Source organism: Apium graveolens, chromosome 7, assembly GCF_009905375.1.
Source record: "Apium graveolens cultivar Ventura chromosome 7, ASM990537v1, whole genome shotgun sequence".
Lineage (NCBI taxonomy): Eukaryota > Viridiplantae > Streptophyta > Magnoliopsida > Apiales > Apiaceae > Apium > Apium graveolens.
Window position 1 is genome coordinate 261101544 of NC_133653.1, and position 14822 is coordinate 261116365.

General features: G+C 35.2%; 2 protein-coding genes across 8 annotated transcripts; both read left to right on the plus strand.

Annotated features, from left to right (window-relative positions):
• Positions 1 to 949: 949 nt before the first annotated feature.
• LOC141673054 (mitogen-activated protein kinase kinase kinase 3-like) lies at positions 950 to 6593 on the plus strand. Of its 3 annotated transcripts, none has more exons than XM_074479788.1 (11): positions 953 to 1494; positions 2657 to 2971; positions 3170 to 3257; positions 3386 to 3448; positions 3606 to 3766; positions 3857 to 3932; positions 4291 to 4350; positions 4499 to 4606; positions 4711 to 4947; positions 5750 to 5892; positions 6006 to 6593. In XM_074479788.1, the coding sequence occupies exons 1-11, from the start codon at positions 1115 to 1117 to the stop codon at positions 6259 to 6261; spliced, it is 1887 nt and encodes a 628-aa protein (XP_074335889.1). In that variant the 5' UTR covers positions 953 to 1114; the 3' UTR covers positions 6262 to 6593. The 3 variants fall into 3 exon arrangements, with proteins under 3 accessions (XP_074335890.1, XP_074335889.1, XP_074335888.1); XM_074479787.1 differs by having other exon boundaries at positions 954 to 1494; positions 2654 to 2971; XM_074479789.1 differs by lacking the exon at positions 6006 to 6593 and having other exon boundaries at positions 950 to 1494; positions 2654 to 2971; positions 4711 to 4966.
• A 153-nt stretch (positions 6594 to 6746) lies between these two features.
• LOC141673056 (GDP-mannose transporter GONST1-like) lies at positions 6747 to 12905 on the plus strand. Of its 5 annotated transcripts, none has more exons than XM_074479790.1 (9): positions 6747 to 7395; positions 7848 to 8134; positions 8228 to 8367; positions 8524 to 8653; positions 9466 to 9564; positions 10093 to 10247; positions 11120 to 11236; positions 12265 to 12362; positions 12457 to 12901. In XM_074479790.1, the coding sequence occupies exons 2-9, from the start codon at positions 7916 to 7918 to the stop codon at positions 12513 to 12515; spliced, it is 1017 nt and encodes a 338-aa protein (XP_074335891.1). In that variant the 5' UTR covers positions 6747 to 7395; positions 7848 to 7915; the 3' UTR covers positions 12516 to 12901. The 5 variants fall into 5 exon arrangements, with proteins under 5 accessions (XP_074335891.1, XP_074335892.1, XP_074335893.1 ...); XM_074479791.1 differs by having other exon boundaries at positions 7873 to 8134; XM_074479792.1 differs by having other exon boundaries at positions 6747 to 8134; positions 10093 to 10227; positions 12457 to 12905.
• Positions 12906 to 14822: the final 1917 nt, after the last annotated feature.

Below are 14822 nucleotides of genomic sequence, written 5' to 3' on the forward strand. Positions count from 1 at the left end.
AGTAACAGTATCTCATTCAAATCTATTCTTAGTTCGTAAACACACAAAGTTATGAAATATATTCGTAAACAAAATTGTCTCTTAATGAATCATGTTCAAATAAAAAAATACATAAAATTATAAAATATATCGGTAAACAAAATTGTATCTTAGTAAATCATCTTCAAATAAAAATACTAGCTCAATAAAATTTTAAATTTTAATTCATCAAATCTAGATAAACTGAAATACTACACCTTCAAAACTCAGCTTCATGCACCTCATTTACCATGCTCCATGACCACCACACAAATCTATCAATCACAACTCAACACATTAAAAAAACTAGTTTACGGTGATGCACGAGTCTTGATTAATATTTATATAAATAATTAAATATTAAATAATGATTATATAATTATAATTTTATTATGTATAATTTTAAGTTAATTTCAAATAGTATAAACAATATAAGATTGATGTGATGAGATCTTATTCATAAATAATAATGTTAATATTTGTTGTTGGTGAGATTCGAATATGAAAACTTATATGTATTTTTATAAATAATAATATAAATATTTGTTATTAACAGGATTCGAACCTGAGAACTTATATGTATTTTTATAATTAATAATATAAATGTTTGTTGTTTACGGGATTCGAACCTAAGAACTTGTGGAGTGTATTTTTTTAGTATGTGGATCTAACGGCTCTGATTATTTGATGAAGAAGATCCGACGGTCGTGATGTAAAAGAATAACCAAAATGAGGGGTCAACCAAATTACAAATTATACCCCATTCCGGTTATTATAGTATAGTATAGATTCACAGTACCCAAATCGGGTCTGTGTCTTACCCGGGTCGGATTATTCAGTTCGGGTCGGATCCCATACCATCCCATCCACTTGCTTCTAATCCAGCTGTTTTTAATACCATGGACCCCACTCATCTCCCTCTCTCTACTCTACTCTTTTGTTTTCTTCATCAACCTTTTCTTCTTCAACAACTCTCCCTCATTTCCACCCCCTCAACATATACACACAAACTCACTCAAATTACACACAAATTTCCACATAAAATATCCAAAATTCACTCAAAATTCTCACTTGGGTCAATCTTAAACCCCTCAAAATGCCACCTTGGTGGAACAAGAAATCAAGCAAAACCAAAGAAGATCAAAAGAACAAGTACAGTAACACAAACACTTTACATCAAAACTTGAGCAGAGATAAAAAAGATGTCTTTTTTAAAGATTCCAAGCCAAGAAGCTTTGATGAAGTGTTAATTAACAAGGGGTCTCCAAGAATTAGCAAAGAAATCAATAAAAATGGAAGTGGGTCATCCGGGTTTTCGGGTTTTGAGTCGGATCAAAAAGCCCATCCTTTGCCTAGACCTTGTAATTTTTCACTTGGGGTTGATCAAACTGGTGGATTAGGATTTGGGTCGGGTTCAGTTTCCAGTGTTAGCTCTTCTGGATCCTCTGATGATCATTCTCAGTTTGGGATTTTCAGGTTGCTTTTCTTGATTCTTGACTTCTTTTTTGTGTGTATTTTTGTGTGTATGTTTATTTTTGTGGTTTTTGGTGATGGGTTGACTTGTAAAAACTAGAACTTTTAGCTCAGAAAAAGGGGAGATTTTTATTGTTTGGGGTTTGATTTTGACTTAAGTGATTGCCTCTTATGGTAATTTTGGTTTGTAAATGTATTAACTTTGTTGTAAGACTTTTAGTTGCTGTTTTTGATGGATAGAACTCTGAGCGTAGGAATCTCTGATTCAAAATGTAGAAGATTCTTATCTCTGTTGGTTCCTGATTAGGATTATATTTATCTCGATATTTCCTAATTGGCCAGTCCAATTTTGCTGTTGATGGATTTTAGGATTCCAGATTGAAGGTAAAAAATATGGTCAAAAATGTCACCTTTCCGGGGAAGATATGGGTATAACTGAGAGATGGTATTTTTTAGCATTGAAAAGAATGTAGATTTTGATCACTTGATGCGAAAGGGGAGATTTTTATTTCTTTGTGTTTTATCTTTTGACTTGAGTGATTGCCTTTTATGGTAATTTTGGTTTGAAAATGTATTAGCTTTGTTGTAAGACTGCTGGTTGCTGTTTTTAATGGATAGAACTACGTGTGTGTGTGTCTAGTAATGTCTGATTCAAAATTTAGAAGATTCTTATCTCTGTGTTTTTTCTGGTGTGTAAAATTCATTTTAAATCAAGACTTAAGGGTGTGTGTTTTGTGCTTTTGTTAGTATCTTACAACATACATGTGTTTGCTATTATAGATATGTCAATATCCTGATTAGTTATATATTTATCTCGATATTTCCCAATTGATCGATGTTAGGATTCCAGATTGATGGTCAAAAATGTCACCTTTCCGGGAGAGATATGGATATAAGTGAGAGCTGGTATTTTTTAGCATTGCAGAAATGTAGATTTTGATCGCTTGATGGAAAACTTATTATATAGGTCATGAAGTTTATTCACAATGGTATTGAGGTGCTTGTATGATAGCTGACTGGTTTCTGGAAAACAATGTAGACCACAAATTACTTGGCATTTATGCTAGATTTACCAATAATATGAAAAGAGCTTTAAAATTGTGTTTCCTTTACTTTATTTCCACCCCATGACGTAAATTTTTACTCTGTTGTATACTTACAGCAGAGGGCATGATGATACCAAGTTCCTCCAACCACCAAGAAGCCCAGGTCCTGGATCTAGAGTGGCAACCACCACTTCGTCACCCCGTCATCCACGATTTTCTGGTACAAGTCTGGATACTCCTGAAAAGTTGGAAGATGGAAAAATCGAATGTCATCCTCTGCCCCTTCCGCCAGGATCTCCTACTAGCCCTTCGAGCTTGCCTAAATTAAGAACTCCTGCTACGGGAGATCATTCACCATGTCAGTTGTCGAAGTGGAAAAAAGGAAAGCTACTAGGAAGAGGCACTTTTGGCCATGTGTACCTTGGATTTAACAGGTAACTGGATTTCACAATGCAAATTTTTCCTTTTTTTTTTCTTTTGCTGTAAACAAGAATGTGATTGTTAGAGTATTTTGTGATGTATGCTTCATTTACTTTTATTAGCAATTTCATGGATGTTCTTTAGTTGTGTAGCTTTAACTGAATCAGATGTTTATAGTATATTTTACTGATGCCGTGTGTCAAAATTGACAGTGAGAGTGGGCAAATGTGTGCAATAAAGGAAGTAAAGTTGGTTATAGATGACCAAACTTCGAAAGAATGTCTCAAGCAACTGAACCAGGTATCCATCCATGGTATTGCTACTTTGGTTTTTCATTTAACTGTACCTCAGGATGAAATATAATATGTTTTCCAGCGGCTACTCAATTGAGTGCATGGAATTCTAAGAATTTTAATTCTTGTGAGCAGGAGATCGCGTTGCTTAGTAAGCTGTCACAACGAAACATTGTTCAATACCTTGGAAGTGAACTGGTATAGTGATAAAATGTTCAATTTTTTTTTCTTTCTGAAAATTTATGTGTTCAAGTCCAGAAGTTTATCCTCAAATTTAATATGCATAGTTATGCATTATGTAATGTAATATCTTGTTTTTTCTCACCACTCATTATACTCTCACTACTCCTTTTAGGGTGAAGAAACACTTTCTGTTTACCTGGAATACGTTTCTGGTGGTTCCATACATAAATTACTTCAAGAGTATGGTGCTTTTGGGGAGCCGGTTATACAAAATTACACTAGGCAAATCCTCTCCGGCCTTGCCTATTTACATGAAAGAAATACAGTACACAGGTAATGGCTGTCCCGGTGCAACATTGACAATTTAGTGTAATTTGTTTATTTCAAATTAAAGTTGACCGAAACATTTGTACGGTTTTACAGGGATATTAAAGGTGCAAACATATTGGTAGATCCCAATGGAGAAATCAAGCTAGCAGACTTTGGCATGGCAAAACATGTATGCAATTTTATCCATCTGACTAAAAATAATTTTGTTCTACTGAATTTTGAATGAAATGGAATTCCACAGGTCTAATAGATGAATCGGAAACACGTTAGTTATAACCCATAAGTTTATATAAGAAACAGTATGGATAAAAAAAATGTCACCGTCAATTCATATTCTTTCTTAACTAGATTATGGCTAATCCCATAAAGTTCCCTCTTTCCAACAACCAATAATTGTTAAAAGGACCAGTAAATCTGCTAAAAATATTAATTTTCTGATGTTATTGAAGAAATTTGAGAAAAAAAGTTAATTCTACATGTCTGATGAAAGAAGGCGTATTGATTCTTATATTGCGTTTTAAACTCAGATCACGAATTGTACTTCAATGCTTTCCTTCAAAGGAAGTCCTTACTGGATGGCCCCTGAGGTATCTTACTCTGTCTCTTCTATAAAGCTATATGCATACAAACTCCCTTTTATTCTCTTTTTTTCTCTCTTAAAAATCCTTCTACTCGGCCTTGTATCTATCTAAAACATTTCTTCGTTTTGGATGCTCGTGTTCATGTCTGTATCAGGTTGTAATGAACTCAAATGGATATAACCTTGCGGTTGACATATGGAGCTTAGGTTGTACAATTCTTGAAATGGCTACATCAAAACCACCATGGGGCCAATATGAAGGGGTAAGTTATTTGTGGTTTTGTGGTTATATCTGATTAAAAATCTTTTTTCAGATTGACATTGTGGGATCTGGGACTAATCTTTCCTTGTGTTTGATGTTCTGTAGGTGGCTGCTATATTTAAGATTGGAAATAGCAAAGAGATTCCTGAAATTCCTAATCATCTATCTGCTGAGGCCAAAAATTTTATAAGACAATGTTTGCAACGAGACCCATCTTCACGACCTTCTGCCTCCCAATTATTAGATCACCCTTTTGTCAGAGACCAAGCTACTACAAGAGTTGCCAATGTAAACATAACGAAGGAAGCGTTCCCCCACACTTTTGACGGGAGCCGCACACCAGTAAATCTCTTAGAGCCCTGTACTTATTCAGCCTTGTTACAAAGCCAACTTAAAGTTTTAATCCCAACAGCAGCTTATGATAGAAAGAAAATGTCAGTCTCAATATAATTTAATTTGAATTTGCGTTAGCAGCAGGAGGATTCTACACTGATTCAACCTGAACTGCATGAATGTCACTAATCTTTTCACATTAATTGTGATAGATGTAATAGCATCCAAATCTTGGTTGCTTGAAAAGTCATTCGTCAGCTTGAAAATGGCATGTGTGAGCTTTATAAAATGGATAATGAATTAAAAGTTCAAAAGAAAAATCACAATGTGGTAAAGGGAATGTCCCCCATTATAAGACTTAGCATCAAGCATATTAAATGTTTGCTGCGAAAAGTATTTTTATTAATGGCCATTAGATAAGAGAGTTTGATGCATCTAGAATAACACTACATAATACCATTTGGGTGGCTTACTATGATTCATTTTTGCGCCCATTTAACATGTCATAAAATCTGTGATATTGCTTCATGAATTGTTTGATATTTCTGCAATTGTATCTCCGTAATGAATTGTTAGACATGTGCTATTCACTTGCCTAAAGTTTGCAATTTTTAGAAGCCTTTGCTGGCTTGCTGTCTATCTTAATTGTTCAAACTAGAAGATACTGGATAATGGCGTTAAATGAGCTGATCCTTCTTTGATTGTTAGGAGATGCGTGTAGTTAACACCTTATATGTTCTTTATTATTATTTTAATTGCGTCTGCATGGTTAAAATGTTGCCAATTATGTGTTACCTTTTACTTGTACCAGACTGCACAAGAGATGCGGTCCAACAGAACAAATATTGGTCCTTTTGATGGAGATCATCTCCGTGCAACAAAATCTTCTTTCGACGTAGATCATTTCCGTGCAAAAACAGGATTCACTGCATCAAGAGATTTGATCATCCCAAGGTTAGCCTAACTAGATCCTATATTACTTAAGCTCTACTCATTATGATTTCTTTTGCTAGGTATTTATTTTAGTCCATTACATCAAGTAACAGGTTCTCTTTCTTTCTTCGCAGAAATAATGCAAGAACAATCATATCTCTGCCAGTATCTCCTACTTCAAGCCCCTTACGACAGTATGGACCTGCCTATCAGAGTTGCTATTTATCTCCTCCACACCCATCGTTTGCTATGGCAGGGCAGAGCAGTTATAATTCTAACGAATTTTCTGTGAGATCCAACACAAAAAACTTGCTAGATCCATGGTTTGAAATCCCCCAGTACAGGTCTCAAACACCACCTAACAGATCTCCAAGAAGAGGACCTATTTGAGCACGAGATGAACTGACACTCCAATATAGGTTGCTGACTGGCTAAGTGGTATCACACCTTACACGGTATTTGTAAGTATCTGCTATTCCTTTTGCTCTCCAGTGAGCCTTCAGTTGATTCTAACGCCTAATAGGAATCTGGATGTGAAATAGTGGTTTTTCTTGTGACACCCAGTATCTATACTGAATGTCGTCTCCCCTTATATAATAAGGGAATGTAAATGCAAAGTGAATAGGATGATCTTTACATTTGTATTCGAACATACAGAAATTTGTCTCCGGAACACATGGACATTGAAGAGGAAGCTAGGTAGGGGAAAAGAGTTTGTGATTTGTCAAATCTTGTTTTTTCAATTTTCTTTTAATGCATAGTTCAAGAATCAAGAAGTGCCGAGAGAATATAGATAATGCAGTATATATACTTTAAAGTAGTTCCCTTGCGATCGGCTGGTGTCGTATTAGTGTGAAACAAACAACTATCAATCTCGGAAAAACTGGTACTTTACCATGCTTGAAGTTGAAGAGCAGACGATGAAGACTGTTAGTGAGACAGTGTTTGTGACCCCTACACTTAAAAGCCAAGAACAAATCCACTTCTAAATGCAAATGATTGCGAAAGCCTTCTAAAATCTATCCTACAGAAGGCATCAAATGAATTTTCTTCTAAGTGTAAATCGATAAAAATTCATACTGCAAAAAATCTGAAGGAAAAAGTTGGCGTGAACATGGTTAAAGCAGAAAGATTTGTACCCTTCATGTTCTAATTAGCAAAAATTGTGTTGATGCAAACAATCAAACAAACAAAAGACAACTGAAGTCAATAATCAATGCTATAATTTAATAGTAATGTTAATTTGTCATTAACCAACAAAATTAAAAATAATCAACTGTGGTGATGTAATAATTAAACGTCTTTGCTAGGTTAAGATAGGCTGGAACAAAAAATAAAATAGTAGGCATGACAGTTACGTAAACAATGCGATCCTCCCTGTAAATATATTCCATTTCAGTCCGGCAGCGCCACGTTGGACCGCCGTACTGAATCACTTTCAGACAACCTACACTTCTGTTAATCTCTGTAACACAGAATCTCGAATATATAGATCAATGTTTTCATAGTCTTCGTAAACTTCAGGTACCGCCCCTGCCCTGCTTTATTATATTCCATGCACGTTTATGTTCCATTACAAACTATCTTCCGTTCGAATCAGTGAAATAGTTAACTTTCATGTTGCAGATGTTAACTACTTTAGGCTTATGTAGGTTTAGGGTTAGGTTTGTAGACTAAAATAGGGTTGAACATGACTAATAATAGATACGTAGGTGTTTGTTTTAATACAATCTAATTTCAGAATCTAGATTGAATAGATACCTTTTAGTAGGGAAACTTAAAAACTGTAGTTGTGTTGGCATTACAATTTGTAATAATGTGATGATTGATTTTTACTAATGTGTTAGGTGTTTTATAATCAGGTTTGTCAAGAATTTAGGGATCAAATATTTTGTGATTTAACATGCTACATGACCCGATGTGTATAAATTGGGTTTTGAGTATATAGATTTTCAGATGAGTTCTTATACTTGCAGATTGATTTTCTGCATTTAACTTCAGATGCTTGAATTGAACTTGTTAGCCCCAATCCCCATATTTTTCTATGAAGCCATCTAGCAATAAAGAGTTGGATGTAGAAAGTGGAAAGTTTGATAGCGAAAGAGAAAAGCTGATACCAAGTGCTAGACCAGTTCAAAAAAACAATCAGGCATTTTTATCTGGTTTATCGTATTGCCTTTCATCATGTAGCATGATACTGGTTAACAAGTATGTTCTCTCCAGCTACGATTTTAATGCCGGAATATCTTTAATGCTCTACCAGGTTATTACTTTTTTCTGATGTGCTTAAATGTGTTTATAACTTCTGTGTATTATAAATACTCTGCGTACTTAAGAATGTTTTACATGTCTGCAGAACTTTATTTCGGTTTTTATTGTGTCTATGCTGAGTACTCTTGGTGTAATATCGACAGAGGCATTGACAAGGAAACTGATCAAGGCGTGGTTACCTGTTAATGTAATTTTTGTTGGAATGCTAATCACAAGCATGTTCAGGTATGAATTTCTTCCTATTTTTTCTACAACCAATGCTTATCTACTTATTTCAGTTTTTGCCCTAAATCTTGATGTTACGGGTGTCTGTTTATGGCAACTTGTTGGGCTTATTATCTTAGTCTCTTGGAATTTTTCTTAAAGTTGGATATTATGCAGTCTAAGGTACATTAATGTTGCAATGGTCACGGTTCTGAAGAATGTCACAAACGTGATAACAGCAGTTGGTGAAATGTATCTGGTCAGTAAGCATCATGACAACAGAGTTTGGGTTGCACTATTTCTAATGGTACGTTAAGTGGCTACATTACTATCTTGAACATTTGAGCAAAATATTTCAAAATTACTCTGATTCCTTAAATGGTTGAAGATAGTACAAGAAATTATACATAGTTCTGACCAGCGTTAATTTAATTTCATGTCACCTCCTTTAAAAGAAAGTTGTGCTCCGTTTAATGGTCAACTTATCTGTGAATGATTTAGTCACATGCACAAGTCTCTGAAATAGCCACTTCTATAAATAAAGCCAAGGCTGTATTCATCTGATTTTTCCTATATCCGGTATTAACTATTAAGTGCCTTATGTAATGCGTATAAGCTTTCCCTTAATCCAAAAATGATGATTGTCTGAAAGGAGATGCTTACCTCCTGTTTCTGGCACATTCAGTGATTAAAAAGTACTTTCAGAAATTCAAAATTTCCCCATAGATATTTTTTCTGTATCCTGTGAACGGTGTTAAAGGAATTTAGAATATCTGTAGTCTCTGTTCTATTGTTGGGGAATATTTATGCTCCTCAGTTTTTTTATGATTTTGAATTTTGGTGGCATATGGTCATTTTCTATTTAAAGATTTCTGCGGAGTCTATATATGGAGCAGCAAACATTTACAGGTCAAGTACTATGGATTGTTGCGAAATTACTTAGAATGTTGACTTGATTTACTATACAAGATGTCTGATGCTTTGATAAATCCAGCCAGATTCATTTTACTTTAGAATGGAAGTTGCTTTAGATTGTCCTGGTTATTTAACAGCTATTTGTGTGTTGTTTCGGAGGGTAAAACATAAGTCAAGCTTAAACTTGTTCTCTTCATTTTGCAGATCATTTCAGCAATCTCTGGCGGTTTTACTGATCTATCTTTTCATGCCGTTGGATACACATGGCAGCTTATTAACTGTTTCCTGACAGCATCATATTCTGTAGGTGGTTCATTTATGTATTACAATGATGTTTGTTCTCAGTTCTCTCTTCGTGCCAAGTCTATGACTATATATTTTCTTTTTCCTCAAACACGGTCTATGGTGTTTGGTCTCAGTTCTCACATGTGCTGTAACACAATTATGGAGTCATAAGATGACATTAGGAATTGCGAGCTTTTTGTAGTGTGAAATACAAAATGTACAAGACACACATCTTTAGCAACTAAAGTGAGGTTAAAATACGACAATATGCTGCAGAATACTTTATAAATAATTTATAGCTTCAATACTGTGCAATTCTAATTTTAATTAAAACACCATCCAATATGTTCCAGAATATTCAATACGTAAGACCTAGAATGTATCTGATAGTCAATAAATGAGCCTTTGCTCTGAAGCATTTTGAAGCTCATCAATGACTCTGCTCATATTTCTTGTCAAATAATTTTTTTTTTCACATCGATCCTTTGCCTTCAGTTTATAGATTATGAATTTTGTTTGTGTCCTTTTCGAATGGTTGTGCTGCAGTTAACATTGCGGAGGGTCATGGAAACAGCAAAGCTAGTCACAAAATCAGGAAACCTGAATGAATTTTCGATGGTCTTGCTAAATAACACTCTCTCCTTACCCCTTGGGTTGGTGCTTATATACGTGTTCAATGAGGTGGACTATCTTACTACAACGTGAGTTGTGTTTTATAGCAACCTATAACACTATTTCATAAGTTGTCACTGCATGAATTAACAGTTCTATTAAGTAGGCTTTTGAGAACATAACATATTTTCTTCAGAACTATAATTGGTAAATCTCGATACAGCCTTCGTGGTACTATGAAGTAATTTAGCATGCAAAAGGTTTTTAATGATCAAAGTCATCCAACTCATGTATGCGTGCTCCTTGTTCTGGTCAGATACATACATATAACATCTTTTACATTTATTTGATCAACCCAAATTTATTCTTAACAATCGAGTAAAAACATCATAAATATGTACTCACAACTCTTTGATCAACTCTTTGAACAATTTGTAAACATCCATGTTCATTTCCAACTCTTTGAGTGTGTTTACCTATACACGAGAGAGCATTCATCGATACAGAATAAACTGTTCATAAATACCTTTAACAAAATTTACTTGTATTCAAATATTTTAATGGATAAAATGGTTGTAGAAAAATAATTAGAATGTGAAATCTCTTGTATATAAGGAACATAGCATATCTAAGAGTCCCACTTGTACCTTAACTTTACCCAGACCTCTAAAATTACTTTTAGTAAGCAAGGTTTTCAGTTGAACTACTACTAATAATGTCCTCTGCGTGATTGTAATACTTACTAGTGGCTTTGTAAGTTTGGGATGTCTTTTGGTTTGATTTATAGGGTTAAATCAGGTTTGTAATAACATTTGTTTTTCATTTCCAGCCTTCTGATTCTAATATATGTGGTTGTCATTTGCAGTCATTTGGTTATATTATGCTTAGTCTCTCTCGAAAAGAAATACTTGGAAATTTCTTTTTTCTCCTAGAACTTACATTTATTTGTGATGACTGTCAGGCCGCTTCTGAGGCAACCCACCTTCTGGTTGGTGATGACTTTGAGTGGATTATTGGGATTAGCCATCAGCTTTACTTCTATGTGGTTTCTTCATCAAACAAGTGCTACTACCTACAGGTTAGATGATTTGACTTATTATTACAGGAGTTGCTGATCACTGTTTCTGACTCAGTAACACACATCTGTTTCAGGCCATATTTACTTGGCTAATTATTGTTGCAATTTTCATTTTATTATCTGGAGAGAGCATATCACAACTTATTCCATTCTGAAGTTATGACCAAAAATACTATTATGAAGTCTTAATCTGTTTATTTTTTTAAGTCTTAATTAAATTCGGTGGTTTCAGAGTAAAAAATGCAATATTTTTCCCAATAAAGGAGCCAAATATTTATCCTTTACAGTTGATGATAATAAAAGAAAACGTGAAAAAGCAGTTTAAGACGGTACTGCAAGTCGTCAATAAGGTTATGCGATGTAAGTAGACGTCCTCTGAAGTCATACATGTCTTTTCTTCTCGGGAAACGAAGCGAAAAACATAAAAAGATTAGTAAGGATATCAATTTTTCCTCTTGTTTACCTTATCCTTGTAACTATAGCAGTCGGGTACTTACTTTTAGTTAAAAGATGACCTCAGTCAACTCTACGTAAGTAAAAATTCTGGTAATAAAGACAGAGATTCAACTGCTAAACCAATCTGTCAATATATGATTTTCAAGCCTATCACTTGAAACATTTAAATGTGTTGTAGAATCCTACCGAATTAGGAGAGTCCAAAGATAGGGATAATCAATGCATTCCATGTCAACCGTGAATATCTCTTAAAAAGATAGGGTCTTCTTGCCTTGCTTCTAGGTACTGGACCTTATTCATGGGTGTCTTTAGGTGCCAATGGTGTGAACTTATCCTAGGACATGCTATGAATGTTAAAAACATGTCAAGTTACCTTAATGAAGGCAATTGAAATTCAACAAAGTGCTTCCCTTCTGCTTTAGATCTGCAAAGTTATTTTTAATTAATTGTTGATAGATGTTTAAAATGGATTGTGAGAACAGTTAAGAGAAAAGATATCTCAGATTTAATTCCTCAGGATTAAGATATGCAGATACATCATTGTAATCAAAACGATCTTTTGCATTCTGCAGTCTTGTGGGATCACTGAACAAGATACCTCTTTCGATTGCTGGCATTTTTCTTTTCAAAGTCCCAACCAGTCTGGAAAATTCTGCGAGCATTCTGATTGGTTAGTTTCATTTACAGACCAAACCTTTTACAATTGAAAAGCTGAAGTGTTATGTCTAAGTTCACAAACTATAAACTTGAATTGTGATATGCAGGCCTAGTTGCTGGAGTGTTCTTTGCAAGGGCCAAGGTGCAGGAGAGATCACAATCTTGACAACTTAGTTGCTGCTACAATATTTACACTGGCCTTAACTAAGATAAATGGACTTGATTATCTACTTTCGTGTCACCAGTCACAGACAGCGAAACAAAGCAAAAGAATGATGAATTTTTACAGAAGTTTGGAGATGACTCCTTGCAGGATTATATTTTTCGAGTTTCGTAGTTGCTAGTTGAGGAAGAGGGCATACTTGTATATGATTATGTTCTTAACATAGAAAAGATTGATTTCTAAGAGAAGAATTTATGTTAAGAGACATCAGACATTCAACCACTCAAGCAACAACTGTTTTTTTCTAAAAAAAAATTATGCAACTATTTACAAGCTGAAGTGAGTGTTTGTTGCTGTTTACATGTGATACCTGATAGTTTTAAACTTCATTTTATTATGCTACAGTACACGATGATACAATTAATTTTTTAATATATAAGTCCATTTTCCAATTGGGTTAATATATTGATAGGCCTATAATATTATTATATTATTAAAACTATAATTTTAGGAGATAATCTCTTTACTTTAATTTGCCAACCCCTTCAAATGGGGTTGAACCCTTATATTTATAGATAGTCCCAAGTGGGCTTTTCTTTATAATGTGGGCTTCTTGGGCCTATTAATAAGAGTTACATTATTATTATCCTATGTCTTCTTGGGCCCATCTCTGTAGATCCAACATTTGTCCTCCTCTCAGTTTGCGCAATATATTTAGATTTGTGTTTTTTCACTTCTTCACTTTTGCGCTTTGAATCTTGAGATTTTGCTTCGGTGCCTAAATGAAGTTAGTGATCGGATAGGGGTATAAAATGGAAAAGACGATAAGAAAAAATAAGGAAGAAAACAAAAGCAACTGCAAACTCAAAATAGAAAAAAATAATGTTTTTTTAGGACATATATATAGCCATTCGTGTGTTTTTTTTTTAAATTTATTTTTTCGAGTTTCTTTGCAGATTGGCGGACTGGACTCTTCGGCTTCCTCCAAGGCCATCTAAAAGGGGATTGGCCGCTGTTGCACGCTCTCCGTTCACAACCTCCCTGTAAGTCATCTTCTTTCTCTTTTTCCTTTCTACTTGTGTGTGTCTGTCGTGTTGTCCGTAGTTTATGAATTTAAGATGGCCGATTTTTCCTCATCGTCGTCTTCGCGTAGTGCTTCTAATCGGGACCTTGGGAATAGACCATTAGAGGAGGGCGATGAAGAATCCGTTTTGAATTTGGATAACCTGGAAATTCCGGATTTAGGTTAGTGCGGATCCTTTGATTTTCTGGAGGGTGATGATTTTTTAAAAGGTATGCCCGATGGTCCTTTGTCTTCTCCTCCCTTAAGTCCTCGTACCCTAGATTTCAGGAATAGGGTAGTCGAGGAGAGCCTTCAATTAGGTAGGGTCGAGTTTGAGGGTAAGCCCAACTTGAATTATCTTAGTTATTACATCACCACCGACCCTTCTGTGAGCAAGTTGAAAAGTTATATCGACTTGTCTAATGGTTATCGGTACCGTGTGCCGACAGCTGATGAGAGAGTTCGAGATGCATGGGGTTACGATGATTATGTTTCAATTTGGTCCTCGACTGCCGATGCATCCCTTCTTCCTGACGTTGTATGAGGCCATCGGGTGCGGCCTTGGACAGTTGACGCCGAACTCTATTGCTCAGTTAAGCGGATTCGTGGCATTATGTTGTGATAAGGGTCGACCGCCGACTCTGAAGTTGTTTTTCTCTATTTATGGTGTGCGTTACTATGGTGGGCAAGTGTATTTCGACTCTCGACATAAGAGGATGAAGATTGTTAGCGTTATATCATCGAACTCCGGTTATCACGCCCAATGGTTGTACGTTGGGGGTCTTGATTTGGTATTTGTAAAACCTAGTGGGAAGGTTAGTCAGGGTACGATCGACTACTTGAACAACTTGGAGAAGCACGATACCGCTTATCTCGATGAATTTTATGGGTCGAGATCGTTATATACACACTTAGACTTGAAGGATTCTGGCTTTTTGGAAATGAACGATTGTAAGGGGGATGTATGTTTGTTGTTGCCCTTATTTTGTCTATGTTGTTTGTTTTATTCCTATTGTTACTACCATATGTTCTTGTTAGTTTGTTCTTTTCTCTCTTTTTTTTACTGTATATATACAGTGTCTTTGACCCACTTTTTCTTATCTTGTGTTTCAGTGGCAGGAGCTTCTTTGAAAAAAGTTTTAGACGGCGGGGTTCAAGAAGAAATAGACAAGGCTATGATGCTTTTGTTGCAACGTGCTACAAGGAAGCCTTCTGATGCGTCTAAACCTGGACCGTCGGGAGTCCAT